Source organism: Vitis vinifera, chromosome 16 (genome assembly GCF_030704535.1).
Source record: "Vitis vinifera cultivar Pinot Noir 40024 chromosome 16, ASM3070453v1".
NCBI classification, from domain to species: domain Eukaryota; kingdom Viridiplantae; phylum Streptophyta; class Magnoliopsida; order Vitales; family Vitaceae; genus Vitis; species Vitis vinifera.
The window spans coordinates 1,874,464-1,897,136 of NC_081820.1; the positions used below are offsets into that span (position 1 = coordinate 1,874,464).

General features: G+C 29.1%; 2 protein-coding genes across 2 annotated transcripts; both read left to right on the forward strand.

The window, feature by feature from the left end:
• Positions 1–1,923: 1,923 nt before the first annotated feature.
• LOC104881978 (transcription factor MYB14) lies at positions 1,924–4,467 on the forward strand. Its single transcript, XM_010663806.3, has 3 exons — positions 1,924–2,048; positions 3,101–3,353; positions 3,460–4,467. Exons 2-3 carry the CDS (start codon positions 3,112–3,114, stop codon positions 4,247–4,249), a joined length of 1,032 nt encoding a protein of 343 aa, XP_010662108.2. The 5' UTR covers positions 1,924–2,048; positions 3,101–3,111; the 3' UTR covers positions 4,250–4,467.
• Positions 4,468–21,695: 17,228 nt separating this feature from the next.
• On the forward strand, positions 21,696–22,346 carry LOC104882008 (transcription factor MYB92-like). Its single transcript, XM_010663887.1, has 2 exons — positions 21,696–21,946; positions 22,043–22,346. The coding sequence occupies exons 1-2, from the start codon at positions 21,696–21,698 to the stop codon at positions 22,344–22,346; spliced, it is 555 nt and encodes a 184-aa protein (XP_010662189.1).
• The last annotated feature ends 327 nt before the right edge of the window (positions 22,347–22,673 follow it).

Here is a 22,673-nt window from a genome sequence, read left to right on the forward strand (position 1 = left end):
GAGAAATTGAGTCCACCTACCATATTCATTTTGAACTCTTTTTCCATTTCCTCAGCAAAATTAAGGGTAAAGTCACTTGAGTGGGGTCCAAAAACTATATTATCAACATAAATATGAGTTATTAATAGTTTGACTTAGACCTATGAATGAAAAGAGTTCTATCAACTCCCCATCTCTCAAAACCTTTTTTCAAAAGGTAAGTTGTAAGCCTCTCATACCAAGCCTCTCATATTTACAAAAGAATGATTCCAATGATTTTAGTTAATTTGATCATTAAGAAAAACGAGTTCAGTTTTATTATTAAGAAAAATGATTTTAGTTTTATTATTATTATTAAAAAAATCATCTCAATATTCCTTAAAAAATGTTTCAGCTTACATTAAAAAAAGAGTTCAATTAAAGAAAAAACAAAAAAAATGATTTCAAATTTTATTTTATTTACAAGTTTGCTGATTAAAATAATATATAAAAAAGATGATTGATAAAATCAAACTGGTACGTAATAGAAATAAACATATAATAATAATAATAATAATAATAATAATAATAATATGATGATGATGATGAATCAATGGAGTTAAATAAATCAATGTGGCCAATCCAAAGCAAGAAAACAAGTAACTATACGCTAACCCATAATCCAAACGAAGGTCAAATACAACAAAGACCAATTTACGAGTGAATGCCATGTGGTCGGTAGCTTATCTCCGATTAGAACAAAAGATGGAGACATGGATATGCACCATTTCCGTTTGGCGTCGGTTTGGCTTCAAAGGGTGCTTCCTGTGCACCTGAACTAGCTTATCTACGATTAGAACCAAAAGGTGATGGAGACATGGCTGCACCATTTCCGTTGGCATCGGTTTGACTTCAAAGGGCGTTTCTTGTGTACTTGAAGATGGAAAATATAAATTTATTAGAAACTTACTTTTCATCAACAGTGTTTCGTCTTGAGGTCCACCTTTTCAATTCTACTTCATAATGCTTGGTTGGTGCTAGTGAGAAAATTTGGACTCAAACTGAACTAGGCACATCCCCCTAAGTCCAAAGGGTGGTTCAGTTCATACAAGAAAATAATTTTTACAACTCTTATTTGAAAATTTATTTTTACAATTTGAAAATTTATTTATGTAATACAAATAAACATAAAATAATAATAATAATAATAATAATATGACAAATCTATAGTTGATGGCCTATTTGAAATAAGGATGAAAATATCGGTAATCATGGATATATCGGTAACTTGATTTTATGGATATATTGGATATATCGGAGAAATATCGATGAATATTTTGAAAAAAAATTTTTGTAAGCAAAAAATTGATCAAAACTCATGGAAATGTAAAAAAAAACCTTGTATTAATATAATTAAAAGTATAATAGACAATTTAAAGTTGTTTTGGTGAAGAATTTGATATATATAGATATATATAATATGATTTGCGATATTATACATAATTATATTATATCAGTTGTACTTATACACTCATTATGAAGTTTCATAAAAAACTTATTTTAGTAAATATCAATAATTTATACATATTATTATATAGCTTGAGGTTCAATTCTGACCATTGGATCACATCCAGTTTTAATTTGAACCATAGATACACAAGGATCAAAATTGAAATATCAATAAAATATTTTATTTGAGATTTAATTTCTAAAATTTTATTAAAAATACGTGATAATAACTTTTTTTTTATTAATATTAATTTATTTAAATAATTAAAATTATTAATAATTTATCTTATTAAATTAATTTTTAATTTATAAAATATATCGATAAAAAATGGAAATTTTAATCCATGGTTGTGATTTAATAAAAATAAAGATGAATAATTAATAATTATTTATATAGAGAGTGGAAAATTGTTCTCATGATATGTTTCTTCTTCTTTTTTAATCCCTACTAAATCTAAAAATAAAATGGGCCACCCACTTCTCTCACTCGGCATCAAGAAGCCCTTTTTCTGGAGTTGCCCTCCAAACGAGAGAATCCCTAATAAGGCCCTATTTTCCGCCGCCACTCTCAATCCTCCCAGGTACTAATCTAATCTTGTTATTTATTTTTATTTTTCTGCAACCCCGTTTGATTCCCAAGAAAATCCATCCCCCATTCGTTTTCCGGGAAAGTTCATCCTCGTTTGATTTCCGAGCAAATCCATGCAAAACCCCCAAGGAAAACCAGAAAGATTGCTTTTTTTTTTTTGCTTCCTGTGTTTTCTGGATCTGTTCTAGTGGTCGCTTTGCTTTTGTGCCATTGGATTTAAATTTCACGAACCCTAAATCCACGATTTTTGAGCCAGGTTAAAAAACACAACCTTTGCCTGCAAATCATGATTAGATTTTGTATCTTGTGCGCGGGCTGGACTGGTAGGAAATATCGGGAAATTTCCCGAAAAATCTGAAATAAAATCGGCGATACAAACCGAAAATTCGCCGATAAATTGCAGTATCCGACGATTTTTGGAAGATTTTGCCGATTTTTCGCCTGCATCCATTTTTCGGCGGTTTTTTCGCCGACTTTAACCGAAATTTGGCGAAATTTCTCCCATCGACATTTCGCCCCCCTCTTTCGTATCGCCGGCCACCGAAACCCAAAATTTTGGCGAAAAAAGTGGAAACTTTCATCCTTGATTTGGAAAAGGTGCTTGATGGAGGAATGCACCATCGTCTTCCGTTGCCGCATGCCCATTTCCGTTTGGCATTTTGAAACTTTATGTTTCGACAGCTCAAACGGAACTAAAGGCAGATCCCCTCAAGTCCGATGGTGGAAAAGGTGCTTGATGGAGGGATGCACTACCGTTTTCCGTTTGTCATTCGGCCGCATGCCCATTTCCGTTTGGCATTTGGCTTCAAACAAACTGAGCTTATTTTTCGTCAACTCAAACGGGAACTAAAGGCAGATCCCCTCAAGTCCGATGGGGTGGTTCAGTTTGTCTCACTGCTATAAATAATACACCACCTGAAGCTTAGCCATTCACAATATTATTTCTTCAAGCTCAGTCATTGTAATGTTTCTTTATTTATTTGTTTGTTTTCTTGTTGTATATTTCATGGAAGCAGCTTTATTGGGTTTCTTCCTTCTTTGCAGGGAAATTCATAATGGCAAGAACACAGCAGAAGAAATCGCTATGGACCCCAGAAGAAGACGATAAGCTCAAAGAATTTAGGCACAAATACCCCAATCTATCTTGGCCAGCTATCGCAAAGCAGGCAGAGCTGAACAGGACTGGTAAGAGTTGTTGGGAGAGTTGGGAGAACAATCTGAATCCTGATATCAACAAAGGGGAATTCTCCCCACAGGAAGATGAACTCATCATCCCGCTAAAGAGCGCCGGTGTGAGGTAATGAGAATCATCCTCATATTTTTCCATTATCATATGATATGATATAATAGTGTGGTGATCAGCTTGAGTCTGAGGTGGAGTTCCTGTGTTGTGTTGCTTGCAGCTGGGCATCTATGGCAAAAAATGATCTTCGTGGGCGAGCTCCTAATGCTATCAAGAACCGGTGGAACAACCACTTAAAGAAGAGGCATGCGATTATAAGTGACCTTAGGCGACACCTCCTCTACCTAGAGGAACACCTCATGGATGATAAGGCTAGTGATTACTCTGTCCGGGGAGGTGACCTTAAGGCTTTGATGGCTGAGTTTGCTTCTTTGATTCCCAACGTTGATCCAAATGAGACTAGTGATCACTCTATCCGGGGAGATGACCTTGAGGCTTTGATGGCCAAGTTTGCTTCTTTGATTCCCAATGTTGACCCAAATGAGAGTAGTGATCACTCTATCCGGGAAGATGACCTTGAGGCTTTGATGGCCAAGTTTGCTTCTTTGATTCCCAACGTTGATGCAAATGAGACTAGTGATCACTCTATCCGGGGAGATGACCTTGAGGCTTTGATGGCCAAGTTTGCTTCTTTGATTCCCAATGTTGACCCAAATGAGAGTAGTGATCACTCTATCCGGGAAGATGACCTTGAGGCTTTGATGGCCAAGTTTGCTTCTTTGATTCCCAACGTTGATCCAAATGAGACTAGTGATCACTCTATCCGGGGAGATGACCTTGAGGCTTTGATGGCCAAGTTTGCTTCTTTGATTCCCAACGTTGATCCAAATGAGACTAGTGATCACTCTATCCGGGGAGATGACCTTGAGGCTTTGATGGCCAAGTTTGCTTCTTTGATTCCCAACGTTGATCCAAGTGCAATTAGTTCGATTCCTGAATACACCAGCTGAAGAAATCGCCAAGTTAAAGTGTAATGAGAGTCCAAAGTACTATGTCTTTGAGTGTCCTATATATGTATATATATGTTTGCTGCTAAATCAAGCATCATCTTCACGATGCAGCATATAATAAAGCTGTGTGTATTGTATTAAACTGATGGTTTTGTACGTTGATTTCTGAGTATTGAGCACTGTTCTCATATGCTAATACTAAATCCCTCTCATCATCATCTACTGCATCAACTCTATACTCCAATCTTCTTACCTTAACTATTAATTAACTCCACCATTTCAATGGGTTTATGTGTGAAAATCAAAATTTAACTAATATTATTCTTCCATGCAGCATGCTTGAAAATTATTTATTTTTGAATTCCCATATTATATTATGCAGCTCATAACCACTTCCAAGATTAAGTCCTAAGCCAAGAGTAATGATTTGAATTAATTGAAAATTTATTGAAATAAGGAAAAAAAAAAAAAAAACAGGAGCAAGAGGATGAATGGAGAGTTTTTATTTTAAATATCTAATTAAAATGCTTTCGTATTTATAAATTGATTATATCAATACATAGTATAATAGAGATTGAATTTTTCTCATATAAAAGGGTTGAATGATATATTTACTCATTTTAAATGAAAACAAGTAGTTAAAAATTATATAAATTATGTTTGAGTTTGGTTTTAAAATATTTTTCTAGTTTTTATTTAAAAAATATTTTTTATTTTCTATATTGTCTCTTCTTGAAAATACGTTTAATTAAAAAATGAAAATTATTTTTAAAAATGAAAATTGAAAACCTTGTTTAATACTATTTTTTATATGAAAATAATAAAAAGAATCAAATTTCATTTATTAATTATTCTTTTTTATTTTTTTATATTAGTTATTTTAATAATATAATAAAAAAACATAATATGTTCACAATTAAATAAAGGAATCGGTCAATTATATATTATATTTTTCACAAAAATATAATATTTTCATAAAAAAAATTAGATTTAAGTTTTTCGTTTTTTTTATTAATCAAACTATTGAAGTCATGTTTAATTTCCGTCACTGCACAAGGGTATTCACTAATTGTACAAATGATATATTACGCCATTGTACAAGGGTATTCACTAACTTAATAAAAAAAAATTTAGCCATAGTTTATCCACCATTTTCTCAGCCAAACCATTAGAAATATGATTAAAATGTCTACGTAGACATATAACTTAAGAGGTATATACTGCGTCATTATACAATGGTTTTATATTAATTGTACAAGGGAAATGTACTAAGTACAAGGAAAATGTACTAAGTATACAAGGGAAATGTACTAAGTGTACAAGGTTACCATTTGTGAAAGATTTTAATCGATTTTGAATCACTTATTTATTTTCGTTGTCACCTATAGATTGTATATAAAATTTGCACTATTGTACAAGGGTGTTAAACTCACTATACAAAGCAAATGTATTAACTATATAAGACAAATGTACTAACTGTGTAAGAGGTGTATAAGACTACCTTTATGCAAGATTTCAATAAATTCTAAACCATTATTTTTTTCTTGTCACCTAAGGATTTGACACTTTCCCCCCACACATTCCTTTGCCTAAAAATTGTTTCAATTTAAAATTTTAAATTTCATCATCCAAAATTTGTAATTGCATATTTCGTTTGAATAGTTTTTACAATATTAAAAAAAAAAAAACATTTACATCTCATATAAAGGAAAATTAACCACAATATTTAGGTACTAGCTTTTTTGTAAAACCAAATTAATATAAATGGATTACACATTAGTGTCATTGTTTCAAATGACTTAAGACAATATAAACAACATATAATAATTGTTTAGGAAAAATTATCAATATTTTTTACCAAACTATACCATTTAGATCTTTCCTACCAAATTAAAACATAGGAAATAAAATTAAAATTAATCATATTTAAAGTGTTTATTACAAGTAAACCGAATGAAATATATATTTTTACTATTTTACCCTTATAAACATAATATCAGTAAAAATTAAAAAAATTATATTTAAATAGAATTAAAAATGATAAAAAATTATCTTTGTAACATTTGTAATTTTTTTTAAATGATTAATTTAAATTATCTAGTTAATTTAATTTTTTTTTTTGTAATTATAGTTTTGAAGATTCTATGATTTTTATATTATTACTTTTAATTTATTTTCTTTGATCCTTTATCTTAAATTTCATCTAAACTTGTTTTTTTCTCACATTTTCGTGTTTTCTATTATATCCCTATTTAAGGTGATATTCATCTAATTTGTGCTCCATTATATTCCTTTTTTTTTGTAATGTGTTTTTATACCTCTTTGCATAACAAAAGATTTTGTCATTTTTCATCTACAAAACTTTATTCAAAAGATATCATATATGAGGAAAAAAAAGAGAGAAAATTATGATATAATTATATGCACATCTCTTAATATGATACATTTGCTTTACTTGATGGTATCGTGTTTTAATAATTTAAACCATGTCAAGTCCACCTCTATTTCAGATTTAAAAGGGTATTTTAATATTTTTCAAATTACTAAATTATAATACATTATTCAATTAAAAATTAATTATCACTATTAGTTAAAAGATGGTCGTGTTACAAAATAATATATTAAGACAATGTCTATGTATTGTCCATAAAATAGAGAAAATATTCAAATAATTGTCTATAACATTAAAGATATTTATAATATATATTAGATAAAAAAGAATAATAATATTTTTTAAGGTGTTTAAAAAATATTTATTATATATTTTGTAAGTTTTTTTTTTAAAATATTTTATGAGGTGTTTAAAAAATATTTACTTAAAAAATGTAGTAATAATCAATTTTAACCATTGATTTTCAATATTCAATTTATTAGGCATGGTTTTTGGGAGAAAAATAATTGGTGGAAATAGTGACACCTCTCTTGCCAAGAATTAGTTTACATGATCCCATCACTTGCTATATGAGAGAAAGGTAAAGTGGATGAAGAGAGAAAGAGAAAGGGAAAGAGAGAATGAGAGAAAAGTGGGAAACCCATTATTATTATTATTATTATTATTATTATTATTTGACAGCCAATGGCATTTTAGGAAATTTTAAAAGACAATGTTCTTCAACTCAATTTTTACTATTCCATTAGGTCTTGAGCTCACTTAATATAAGGGTTATGAGGATCTTGGCCAATTTTCAAGCCCAAGTGGGTGTAAAACACAATTCTCCCATAATATTATTCTACGGGATATCGTTTTGATTGGAATTTGACCCTACTTTTGTCTTCTTCCTATCTTGATTGTCCTCAATTGGTCAAATATGTTCTTGAAGAAGAAAGCAAGAAAGAGATAATAGAATGCACGGGAAAACTCAATAGAATTTCATTAGGGATCTTTCCATTTTATAGGGAGTTACAAAATATATTTATAGATGATCATCCACAAGTTATCATAGTGGTACAAAATATATTTATAGATGATCATCCACAAGTTATCATAGTGGTACAAAATCTCATATTTTATAACACTCCCCCTTAGATGATCATAAGAATATGCTCCATTAAAACCTTACTAGGAAAACCCTATGAGAAAAACCCTAGTGAAGGAAAAGAGTACAATATTCTTTTGGATTACTACATCTGTCTCATTAAAAACCTTGCTAGTAAAACCCAGTGGGACAAAACTTGGATGAAAAGAAAAAGTGTACAATGTAGTGATATTCTTATCAATTAGCTCCCCCTCATGTTGACATGATTATTTTTTCTCTAGTAGCACAACATCGAGATATTTGAATTGAAATATTCCAATAAGTTTCTTGAGTATTGCATTTGACAATGCCTTCGTGAACAAATCTACTAAATTGTCACTTGATCTTATTGGTCAAATAATAATTTGATCACTCTTCTGGAGTTAATAAAAGTAAAAGACTTGACCGATATATGCTTAATTCTATCACCCTTAATGTATCATTTTTTAATCTATGCAATGCATGCAACATTATTAACTTGGTAGCATTACCTCTGATGGAAGGTAGTCCACATGTTTCCATTATTTACTTGATTGATCTCCATGATATTTTCGTACCACCATAGATAAATACATACCTTATTTGAGATCGAGCTTTGTGGGGTCTAAAAGATAGTCAACATCTACATATTCAAGTAATTAAGATTTTAATCCTTCGAAATAACATAGACCCATGTTATTGTAGTACATGATTGATTTTATTCCAAGTTTCTGAGTTGATGCAAAACTATATCTCACAAGTAAATTAACAAGGAATGCAATATTTGGTCGTGTATAATTTGCAAGATTCATCAGTGCACCAATAACACTATAATATGGTACTTCTGGACCAAGTAGTTCTTCATTATCTTCTTTAGGACAAAAGAGGTCATTTTCCATTTCAAGTGAATGAACTATTATCAGAGAACTTAATGGATGTGATTTATCCATATGAAAGTGTTTCAAGACTTTCTTTGTATATGTTGACTAATAAACTAATATTTCATTTGAAAAGTACTCGATTTACAGACCGAGGAAAAATTTTGTTTTCCAGGATCTTTCATTTCAAATAGTCAACTATTTTTTTTTTTTAATTTTTTCAAGAATTCCAACAAAATTTAGCTTTCCATATATACTATAATAATTGCAAATATTCAACATAATGAATATGCATAGACAAATAAGATAATACAAACATACTTCTCAATTCAAATATTCATTGAAGTGATTGTACCACATGTCTTTGGATTGCTTAATCCATACAAGGATCGTTGTAGCTTAATTGAGTATATACTACAATGTTTTGAATTAGTAGTTTTAGGCATTTGAAATCCTTTAGGGATTTTCATCTATATATATATATATGTTATTATCTAAAGATCCATGTAAATATGTAGTAACGACATCCAAGAGACGCAAATCTAGTCTTTCTAAGACGGCTAAACAAATTAGATATCTAAATATGGTTGCGTCCATCATAGGATAATATGTTTCCTCGTAGTCAATACTAGGTTTCTATGGGAAATCTTGAGCTATGAGTCACATTTTATATCTCATGATTTCATTTGTATAAAACCTACCAAATTTGGATTAGAACATGGAAGCCAAATTGACTTGAGGACGTATATAGATGGGGAAGGTTAGGCTTCTCTTAGATTTATTGTTCCGGTAAACTTCCCTCGTGCATTATATTCACAAACCTTAAAACAAATGATTATGCCTTCTATCCCTCCACAGAATATATATATATATATATGATATTTGGACAAAATAATTAAGAAGTGAAAAATCAATTGGATTGTTATGAACCCAAAAATAAAACGAACTCTAAACATTTTTGGGCCTTAAAAGGTTTGTTCTTCCCCTTCAACATTTTTAGGAAAGTAGAAGCAATTTAAACAATTAGGAAGAAAAAAGTAGGAATTAAAACTGGGGGTTTGAGGATTAGGAAGACTAGAGAGGTCTCTTGCAGGCAAACCAAGTCCATGGAGGTGAGGATTCAATATAACGTAACATAGTTTGGAAGAAATAGGGTTTGCTTGGGAAGGTTGTTGAAAATTATTCCCAAAAAAATAATTTTTGAAAATAGCTTTAAATATAATATTTATTTAAGTTTACCAAAGCAAAAACTTATTTACAATTTAAAATAGTTTCAAATCATTTTCTATGTTTTAAAAATCAATTTTATATATAATTATTACAAAATATGAGGTTTTGTACCACTATGGTAACTTGTGGATGATCATCCATAAATATCTTTTGTAACTCCCTATAAAATGGAAGGATCCGTAATGAAATTCTATTGAGTTTTCTCGTGCATTCTATTATCTCTTTCTTGATTTATTCTTCTCTCACTTCATTTTACAACACGTTATCAGTACAATGCTTTGAGTATATAAAAAGAGAAGAATACTAGAGGTAGAAAAGAAAAAGAGAAGAATTCATCTACAAAATTTCTTATAGGTATGTGGCCTTATTCTCTTCGAATGAAATATGAATAGTATGCATTTTATTATTATAATTTTTATTTACTTTGTCTCATAGCTAGAAGCTATGTGAATCATATTTCATATAATTATAAATTTTAATTATTTAATAACTAGAAGTTATATAGAAAAATAGGCATATAATCTTTATAATAAAATGTTATGGGGTAAATTACAACATTACAAAATTACAAATACACAGCCAAAAGTTATGCATAAGATCCCTAATTACTTTTTAATTATATTATATAATTGAAAGTTATATAAAACAACACTATGTGACCAAAAGTTATATAATGAATAGTTCATAGCCTGAAGTTATGTACAAATCCAAAATTAAAAATACATAACAAAAAGGTATGTATATAACTCATAATTATTTGTTTTTAATTATATAGTATAATTGGAAGTTATACAAAATAATATTATATAGTCATAAGTTGTAAAATGAATAGTCCATAACTTGAAGCTATACACAAATCTACACGATAAATAGTTTATAGCTTGAAGTTATGCACAAATTTACATAAAAAATAGTTCATAGCTTGAAGTTATGTACAAATTTAAATATTTTCTTGTTCTGACAAAATAATCATAGCTTGAAGGTATGAAATATATTAACTTTTAATTTCTTTAATTTCTTTTAATTATATTGTGTAACCGAAAGTTATATATAAATAGTTCATAAGTTGAAGTTATGCACAAATTTACATAAAAAATAAAAAATAAAATAGTTCATAGCCTAAAGCTATGTACAAATTTGCATATTTTCTTGTTTTGACAAAATAATCATAACTCAAAGTTATGAAAAATATTGACTTTTAATTTTTATTTCGTATTCACTTATTTTTCACAATAGGAATTATGGAAAATAATTTTTATTAACAATTGTTTCATAGCCAAAAGCTATGCATACAATTTCCAATTTTCTTGTATAACCAGAAGTTATATAAAACAAAATTATCAATGAACAACTATGTATCTAGAAGATGCATAATTTTTTTTAATTTTATTATAGAACCAGAAGTTATATAATAACATAATTATCAATTATTTTATGTTTTTATAACATTACTTAAATTTTAATTATTCATAGCCTAAAGCTATGAAGAAAAAGTTAATAAATTAATAATTGTTAAAACTTGTATAACCAAAAGCTATATATATATATATATATATTATATAACCAAAAGTTATATAAATTAATATTATTATTCGTAACCCGAAGTTATGAAAATAAGAAAATTAATATTCTTTATACTAATCAAAGGTTATGTCAGAGTTGTTAATATGTACTTTCTTATAACTAGAAACCTATAGAGAACAAAATTGTTATGTAACAATTTTGTATAACTTTATGAAACTTATATAACCAAAAGTTATAATGAAATATATTATAACTTGAAGCTATGATAACAAGCATATAGATAATATTTACATATTATCAAAAGATTATTATTTTGTACATCAAGTTATACAAATAGGTAAGTGTTTGATGGTTTTTATAAATTTCTATTATTATAAGTTATATTGTCATTAGTAGAAAAATCTACATATAGATGTGGATTTCAGATTACATGAAAGTATGATATTTTTGTATTAGAGGTGATAATTCTAATTGTTTAAAACACAATAATCTTTTGATTTGGAAAATTGAGATTTTTTTGATACATGTAAAATACATGACTTGGTCATATAATTAATAAATTGATTTTGCATGTCAATTTTCTTTATAATATGTTTTTATGATTGAAATTTTTTGAGATATATAAAATAATATATATTATTGTCTGTTACCACATATGGTTTTTTTATTAATGCAACAATTTCATTATCTAAAAATAATTTTGAAATTACAATACGTTCAACTATTGTTCTCTATATATTATGTTATATCTTTATATATATATGTCTAGATGTTTGCTTATGATAAGGTCTAATGCAAAAGTCAGGTTTAGACCCTGTATTAGAATCACCTGCACTGATGATGCTGGTCATATTACAGCACCGAACATCGTGAGCTATAAATCTCAGACGCAGCCACCAGCTATTACAAAAGCTTCAGTCCGCCTGTTACATCATCCACCAGATCAGCAGGTCCTGCACATTTTTAGGTGCTAGAATGAATCAAAGGAACTCAAAGGAGGTTGATGGATAAATTTATGACAATTTGAGTTCTCAAAAGTGAAATTTCCACTAGACTCATGGGGTTCTAATGAAGAAAACCAAAAGGGTTGCCTGATAGGAAGCTACTGGATAGAAACTAAGCTTGCCAAGAATCACCATCACCGTCCTTGGATCTGAAGAACTGGAAATAATGAGATAGATTAGAATTTAAATTGGATAAGAAGCATAAATTTCAGAAACAACAAGGTATTCGGAATAGAAGTGAGCTTTTCTGAAGTGGGAAGAATTATGCCTTCGAAAGCTTTCAAGGAAGCAGATTGCAAATCCATATTGTCAAGGCTTCCTCATTCCTCAAGAATCAACCAAATTCTCAAAACTTGTCCTTTCAAAGTTACAATCACGAAATCAAATTCCTCATTCCTATCTCGAGGATGGTTACTATTGTGAGGAAGATATTATTTGCTTTGCTAAGATTCATGACAAATCAACAATTTGATTACTATAAAAGCAATCAGCATTCATGAATTCATACTACCACAAATTTTCACCATTAATAATACTGCCCGTGCACTTGATTTGTTATTCATGTTGATTTCTCGATTCTAGAAACTTCCTAGCGTCTAAAAATTGATTACAAATGCTTCCTAGGCAACTATTGTGACAATCTTATGATGCTTCTTAATATCAATCCCTAATACATTCTACTTTCTTCATCAATTCCCGAGACCCTGTTTCCGGCTTCTGCATCCCATGCAGCACTATTCTGCTATGTCTGACCCAAAACAGCAAATGCTAACCATTTCAAATCCCATATAAGAAATACGCTATTAGCTTTCTCCCACCCAACTCGTAAAAATATGCCAACTATGGTTCTTAAGAACAGAATTGAAGAATGGTTCCACAGTAGTCCTAAGCTTACACGGTTGAAGGCCATATCTACACTCCGAAACAGCTTTAGAACTTCTGATTACATGTATGTTAAAAAAGCTGATCATCTACTGAGCCCATGATTAACCTACGACTAAGGAAAAATGTTTTTACAACTCACTTGGTGCAATCTGTGTTCTTCCTGCATCAATGGTCATATGGTTCGGCAACTGGGGTGATTTTGCCCTCCCCTGTTGAAGTTGAGAAGCACTATATTACAAAATACAAATAAGACTGTAGATATGACATGCAGATAAACACTATTAACAAAGCGAAAGGCAAAAGCAAAGGGACAGAATATTGGCACGGAGAAAAAACGACGACTGTCAGAAATTGACAATGAGAAATTTCAAATGAAAATTAACTCAGCGAATCAAGTGGGAAAACCAAAATTTGCAGACTTTTAACTCATGTTACACCATACACAAAAAAAAAAAAAAAAAAAAAAACTAGGAGTAGAGAGGTGATGCTTCATATGAAAGGATAGAAAACAACAACTCCATGTGTAGAAAATTGTCGATTAGCCCACATTGTAAAATGTGAGAAGGTTAAAGAAATGTGTCGAGTGATGGAGCACAAAAGTTGTTTTATAGGGGCTTGATGAAAAGTTTCACGACTGAATATAAAACAAACCCAGAAAAAGTTTTGATTTTTATTATTAGCTTATGCAACACCATAAGAAAGTCCAGACAATACTGACTTTTCTTAGTTTCAGTCTTCAAAACCACTTTAACCTGCCCGCAATTCTCCCACCTGTACATCAATAAAACTAGGTCAAAGGAAATAGATGGAGAACAAAAAGGCAAAACAAAGGGGAAAAGGTTAAAAAATAAAATAAAACTAAAAGGGGGAAGAGTTCCAACCCAACTAAATTCTTAGCAATGCTAGAATGTACCCGACGAAGGAGTTTTTTTTAGAAACCCAAAGTTGCATGACTGGCGAAAGTAGCAGACATTTGGACTATGAATTAGGACCAGTTACACCACTATGGGAGTGGATTAAGACGATAATAACCCAGGCCTTAATATCTTAATTATGCCATGTCAATCCCTCATTAGAGGGACCGACTATTGCAGTTTCATTTGCAAAATGCAGGCCATCAGACAATCTGAATTTTCTTATGTAGAATATAAACCTGACCCTATAATAAATATAATTACCAGAAGGTAAAGGAACAAGGAACAAGGATTCTATTACCTTTTTTACATGGATAAAAAAATTCATTAGATGAGACTTGAACATACAATCTCTCCCATATCCCCATGGAGATGGTGGCTCAGCCTCAGCTCCACTGTCTCCTCCACCATCACCGCCATCACCAGCAACCCCACCAGATCAACGGCCCACTGCCCCCATCTCTACCCACCCATGACTCCTCCCTGCCCTCCGATCATCATCTTACTCCCTGCTGCTGATGGTAGAAAACTGTTTAAAATTTTTTTAACGTTATTTTGTTATTGTTATCTGAAAACAATTTTTAAAAATAAAGAAAAATAGAGAAATTTTTTTAGAAAACAAGTAAAAATTGCTTTCAATGGTTTTAAAAACAAAATGAAAAATGTAGAAAATTTTTAAAAACTCATATAAGAATAAATAAAATTGAACATGATATTATTTTTAATTCTAATACCATAAATCTTAAAATATAATTTTATTTTAAATGCGTAGGTTAGTTTCTTCTTTCCATATATATATATATATCAAATAGTGAATTACTTAATACAAGAAATTTATGAACAAAAATTGGTTTAAATTTATTATTTCTTTTGTTATATAGAATCATTATTTTTTTATTTTCTTTTTTATTAAGCAAATAAACTCCAAATTAAATAAGACTTAATGTATTGGATTCATTAACGAGTCTAACAAATTTTTTTATGGTTTAAAAAACCGAACTGGACCTGCCGGTCATGGTTTTGGTTCAATCCGGTCAATTGAGTTGTCTAAGGGTTGAATCGGCATTAGACTGGGTGAACCGACGATTGGACTAGCCAACTAGTCGGTTCCCTCCAAACCGAACGGTTCAACCCAATTTTATTTTTTTTCTCTCCCTCATCAAAATAACGTTGTTTTCATGTTTCTGGCATCGAAATGACCTCGTTTTAATTACTATAAAAGCTTCCCTTTTCTTCCCCCAATTGCAAAGCCAAACCTACCCGTCGCCCCTCCCCACAGCCTAAGCTGCCAGCTCCCCAGCCAGTCGCTGCCGGTGCTAGTTCTGCTAGACTCTCTTGCTGCTGCCGACAGAACCTTTTGGTGGCTGTGACAGTGAGTTTTTAGTGTTTACATTTAAGTTTTTATTAGTTTAAGTTTTAATAGTTTAAGTTTTTATTAGTTTAAGTTTTTATTAGTTTAAGTATTTTTTTTTAATTTAATATTTAATATTTTTACATTTTATGTTTTTAATATTTAATGTTTTAATTTTTGTTGATGTATAATTTCTGTTGATTAAAATTTGTTACCCTCATTTATTTATTGCATATTGAAATATCAATTTATTGAAATTTTTTTTATTTATTTGTTAGATTTTATATATTTTTTCACATTATGTTCATTTTATTTATTTTAATTTTATATTGATTTTTTAAATATTTTATTTGAGTTTAAATAAATTAATGAAATCATTGAAAACATTAGGAATTAAAATAAAATTTTGGAAACATTAAGAATTCAAATAATTGTATGATTTTCAAATAATTTGCTGATTTTCAAATAAAATTCTATTTTTAAATTTTTTTACTTTTAATAATATATAAAATATTTTTTTTTTATGTCACCGATTTGACTATCAATCCAACCAGTAAACCATGAACCAATAACATTTCCTGTTTAATGATCGATTCGGTTTTGAAAATATTAATTTTTTTTAAAAAAAAGATAACTTAAAACTTAAATAATAATCCAATCAATATTAGAAATTTATGGACAAAAATTTGTTTAAAATGACTATTATTTTTCTTTTATATAAAATCATCATTTTTTTTATATTTTTTTAACCAAACAAATAAGCTCTAAATTAAACAAAACATAATATGTTGGATTTAATAACAACTTTAGTAATTTTTAAAAGTAATTTGAAACTCAAATAATAAACTCACTAATAGTAGAAATTTATGAATAAAAATTGATTCATAATGATTTTGTTATTTTTTTCATCCACATAATTATATTTTTATAAATTTTCTTAAAATCAAATAATACTTTGTATTTAATTTATTAATGGATTTAACAATTTTTAAAAATATTTTGAAACTAAAAAAATAAATCTAATCATTAAAAAAAAGAAGAAGATCAAAACTGATATATTATAAATCATGACTTTACAATTTCTCCAATACACACAAATATCTGTATATATATATATATATATATATATATATATTAAATTTAGGTAATTAAATCATAAATTAAATAGGACATAATCAATAATTTAAAAATTTTAATGATTTTTATTTTTATTTTTAAGAATAATTTTGAATTCATAAAAACTGATCTAACTAATTACATATTAATTAAAAAAATTCTAGAATATTATTTAAATAAAATAAATTTTTTGATTCATTTACATGTTAAAAAAGTTAAACTTTATCAAAGAAAAAACAAGAAAAAATTGTGGTAGTTGGAGGGTTAGAGGTAGTTTTGAGCACATATTTCTTGGTTTATTTTTTCCAAAATGTATGTACTTTAAAGGTCAAAATTCAAACTTAAAAAAAAAAAAATAGCATGACTTCATAGCTAATTTGTTTTCTTTTTCTCTTTCCTTTTCATTTTCTCATGTTTATACACAATTGGTCAATATTTAATTTTCTTTTTGGGAAAATGGATGATTTTATGAGAATTTGTGTTAGGAGTTTATCAGAAAAGTAATTTTTTTTTTAAAAATATTTTACATCTAGATTGTTTTTCAAAATATTTATCAAAATAATCTTTTAATTTTATTTTATTATTTTCTTTTATAATAAAACCGCAATTGATCAATACGGTTTCAATCTTAGCGCTAAAATCACAGTCATTAGCTATGGTTTTATCATGAAAAAAAAAGAAAGATGTAAATGCTAATATGACATGAACTTAATTACTTTGATGGAAAATTTAAAAATAAATCAATATATATATATTTAAAAAAAAAAAAAAAAAGCTTAGTAGAATGAGTAGGATGTTGGATACAAATAGAAGAAAAAGAGTGAAAGAAAAGGTGGGATTGAAACCGATGTTTGATGATTTTATATGGTCTACTTTTGGACTTTCCAACTTTTTGAACCTTTTATGATTGAAAATTGAAATCGAAACATCAAAGTGTCCTTTTGAACCTACTTTATATCGTACTATTGTTGGCAACTTAGTACATCTCACCGTTACACATTTGAACATTACTTATGTTGTTCATAATGTTAGTTAATTTGTTGCTTCTACTACAGTTCATTGTGTTGTTGTCTTTGTGCTTTGTAGTATCTTCAAGACATTATATTTCATAGTCTTTTATTTTCATCTACTTTTTTAAGAGTTGCATGTTCTGATGTTGATTGAACTAGTGATCTCAAATATCACAAGTCTACCACTAGATTTTATACATTTTTTTTTAAGGATTCCCTTATTTCTTGGAAGAACAAAAACAGATTATCATTTCTCGATCTTCCATAGAAGCCGAGTATCATATTATAGCATTTACCACCAATAATATAGTTTTGTTATATTGGTTACTTGTTTATATGAGTGTTTCTCTTTCTTGTCCTACTCCAATGTATTGTAACTACAAGAGTATTATTCAAATTGCTCAAACTTGAAAGGTGCACAATTTTAGCATATAAAAATTTTAATTTTTAATAAATTAAGATAAATTAATATAAATGATTAAATACAACTTTTTATGGAAAATATATTTTACTTTATTTTTATTTTATATAAATTAAAAATTAAAAATTTTAATAAAGTAAAATGTTAGAACAACAATCAAGTTTTTATCTTATACAATTAGAAATATTAAATAATTTAACCAAAAAGAAACTTAAAACTATGATCAATTTAGATCCATGAGCAAAAAACTAAAACTATTGTCATCGTCTCTATTTTGCATATAAAAGTTTAAAATTTTTAAAAATATAAATAATAAAATAATATAACAATGTAATAAAATTTATAAAATAAATAAATATTTTATTTAGCAAAATATAGAAAATCTTATGTTGTAAACTTTTAGATTTGTTTGTTATGTATTTATTTTTATATTAAATTTGTTCTCATTAATTATTTATTATATATTATTATTTTGTCTTAAAAATATTCATAAATAATTAAAATCAATAAATATAGAAAAATGAAAAAGTGAAAAAAAAAATCAAAATTAAAAAGATTTTATAAAATCTACACATTAAAAAAAAACAAAAAGGTGGAGGTATTAATGAAGGAATAAAAAAATAAAAAAGGAAAAATCATATCACATGATTGATTATCACATGCCAATGTTTTTTAAAATAAAATAAAAATAAGAGACAACTCTTTGAGTTGTCATGTGTGAATGAGAAAAGGAAAACATTTCGGTAGTTGTTGGCATTAGTGGAGCTTTAGATGGTAATTTTGAGTGCATATTTATAGGATTATTTCTTTCCAAACATATGTACATTAAAAGTCAAAATTTAAACTTCAAGAAAAAAAAAATTAGGTGGTGCATGATTATCTAATCCCACCGCATAATTTCACAGCTAGTTTCCTTTTTTTTTTTTTTCTCTTTCCTTTTCTGTTTTTTCATGTTTATATACTATTACATTAGGAGAAGCTTTGATGCTAATATCATTAATCAACAACATAAAGATAAAAAAATCAACACAAACGGTACATGAGGTTTTAATGTGGTTCGATAATCATGTATTCGTCCACGGATGAGAGATAATCATTCCAATATACAATATAGAATATTACAAATGATAGAACTAGAACATTATAAAGGATAAAACCAGAACATTACAAATAATAGAATCAAATACAATTATTGGGTTTTTGAAACATCTCATGTTTCCTTACTCTTTATATCCCTACCCTATCATGACCCCTCTCGTTTCACCGGGTACCTCTCGTTCTTCCTCGCATCTCTATCAACCTTATATAGTCTTTATAGGCTCATCTCTATCTCATAACTTAAAATATTTATAGAGATATTTCTTTTTTAAGAAAATGATGATTTTGTGAGAATTTGTGTTAGGAGTTTATCAAAAAAATAATCTTATTTTTTTTAAAAAAAAAAGAATATTTCACATCTAAATTGTTTTTCAAAATATTTATTAAAATAATCTTTTAACTTTATTTCATTATTATTTTTATAATAAAACCATAATCGGTAATATCGAGGAAATTAAAGGGGAAGTATTCATGAGACGGATGAGTAGGATGTCGGATACAAACGGAAGAAAAAGAGAGAAAGAAAGGTGGGATTGAAATCGATGTTAGGATGATTTTATATGGTCTACTTTTGGGCTTTCCAACTTTATGATTGAATATTGAAATCGGAACATCAATGTACCATTGTTTCCTATTTTTATTGCAATGATGGCCGCCCCTCTGCCCTCAGGCATGTTTGTTCCAATAAAACCTCTGTGTTCGTTGGTGTCAGTTAGGTATATAATTACTAAAGCTTTGGCCCACCTGGCAAATTCAGTTTGGTATACATTTGCAAAAAAAGTTTGATTTTATTTGCAAAATTAAAGTTTTTAGGATTCAATTTTATTAAGAAAAATGATTTTTATATTTTTATTAAGTATTGAAATCAATTTTTATTAAAAGAAATAGTTCTAGTTTAATTTATATTTTCAAAAGAATGATTCCAACTATTTTAGTTTCATCATTGAGGAAAATGAATTCAGTTTTATTATTAAGAAAAATAGTTTTAGTTTTATGTTTTAAGAAAAATAATTTTTATTATTATTATTATTATAAAAAAATTCATCTCAATACTCCTTGAAAAATGTTTGAGGTTACATTAGAAAAAGAGTTCAATTAAAAAAAAAACAAAAAAAAATTGATTTCAAATTTTATTTTATTTACAAGTTTGAAAAAATATATACAAAAGATCACTAATAAAATCAAACTGCTGTGTAACACAAATAAACATACAATAATAATAATGAATCAAAGGGCCTACATAAATCGATGTGGCCAATCCAAAGTAAGAAAACTAGCCAATAGGGATGGCAATGGGGCGGGGCGCCCTCCTCCAAACCCCGCCCCGTTTATTTAAAGCAATTCCTATTCCCGTCCCATTTAAAAAATTAAACGGGGCGGGGCGGGCGGATTTCCGCCCCGTTTAACTTTTTATTTAATTTTAATTTTTTTTTAAAAATTACTTTTAAATTTTTTAATTATATTAAAATAAATATATTTTATAAATAATTAAATTATTATATTTTTTATAACTTATTTTATTAAAAATAATTTATTATTATCTATATATTAAAAATTAAATTAAATTAAATTTAAATTTTAAATTAAATTTAATTTTAATTTTATTTTTATATATAATCGGGGCGGGGCGGGATGAGGCAATACCCGAACCCGCCCCTGGTTAAAAAAAAAATCCTAAACCCGTCCTATACCCGTTTAAGAAAATAATATCCCGCCCCATTAGGGGCAGGGCGGGGCGGGTACCCGAAATGACCCGCCCTATTGCCATCCCTACTAGCCAAGATGAAGTTTCATCGGTTTAAGGTTATTGATATCTTAATTTATTACATTAGAGCTATGTTATGATCGATGCTTTACTTTATGACTTTTCAAACATTATTGTATTACAGCTATGTTATGATCGATGCTTTACTTTATGACTTTTCAAACGTTATTGTATAACCATAATAAACTTATAGAGCAATAACTTTTAAGGGTGACTAAGCATATTCTTTAAAATTGTTTTTCTTTTTTATTTTTTTATTTTATTTAGAAGTTAAATACAAATTTTAAAATGAAGCAAAATATTACAAATCTGGCCTTAATTTGATACCACAAATTTATGAGGAAATCCCATTTGGTATGTAGCTTATCTCCTATTAGAACCAAAAAGTGGAGACATGCATGCACCATTTCCGTTTGGCGTCAGTTTGGCCTCAAAGCTTATTTTTCATCAACACTGTTTTATTGAAAATCAATTCCCTCTCGTGGTCTACCCAATATTTTATTTCATAATGCTTTGTTGCTGCTGTCGAGAAAATTTCTACCCAGACGGAACTAAAGGCATATAGACCCGAACCCATGTCGCCACACCAACGCTATTTATATGAAGCTAGCTCAGCCAAGCATTGCATATCAATCTCATTAAAGCTCAGTCATTGTAATGTTTATTTATTTATTTGTTTGTCTGTTTTCTTGTTGTATATTTCATGGAAGCAGCTTCATCGGGTTCATATGTTCCATCTTTGCAGGGAAATCCGTAATGACAAAACCACCGCAGAAGAGGCAGAAGAAACGGCCATGGACCCCAGAAGAAGACAATAAGCTCAAACACTTTAAGACAGAATACCCTAATCTACCTTGGGGAGAGATCATAGAGCTGGCGAAGCTAGAAAGGGATGTAAAGAGCTGTTCGGAAAGGTGGAATAACCATCTGAAGTCTGATTTCAACAAAGAGAAATTCTCCCCACAGGAAGATGAACGCATCATCTATCTAAGGCGCCATGATGTGGGGTAATGAGAATCATCCTCATATTTTTCCATGTAATATGATAGTGTGGTGATCAGCTTGAGTCTAAGGTAGGAGTTCCTGTGTTGTGTTGCTTGCAGCTGGGCATCTATGGTAACATTTTTTCCTGGGCGATCTTATAATGATGTGAAGAACCGAGGTTACCAGTTGAAGAAGAGGCATGCGCCTATAAGTGACTCTGTCCAGGATGACCTTGAGGCTTTGATGGCCGAGTTAGCTTCTTTGATTCCCAACGTTGATCCAAATGCAATTAGTTCGGATGATCAGACTAGTGATCACTCTATCCGGGGAGATGACCTTGAGGCTTCTACGTCCGGTGCAGCTGATTTGATTCCCAACCATGGTCCAAATGCAACTCGTTCGATTCCTGGACCTACCAGCTGAAGAAATCCCCAAGTTAAGGGTAATGAGAGTCCTAAGTACGTGTCTTTGAAGTTAGGGATAATGAGAGTCCAGAGTACATGTCTTTGAGTGTCATATATTTGCTGCTAAATTAAGCATCATCTTCTCCATGGTGATGAATCCATGCAGCTTATAATAAAGTTGTATGTATTATATTATGCTGAGGGTTTGGTAGGTTGATTTCTGAGTTCTCATATGATAATACTAAATCCCACTCATTCTCCACCGTTTTATTATTCTTCCGGCCGTCAGTGATACAGCTGTCCTTCTGATTATTATAAACAAAAAAGATAAGTCAAAATAGCTTTA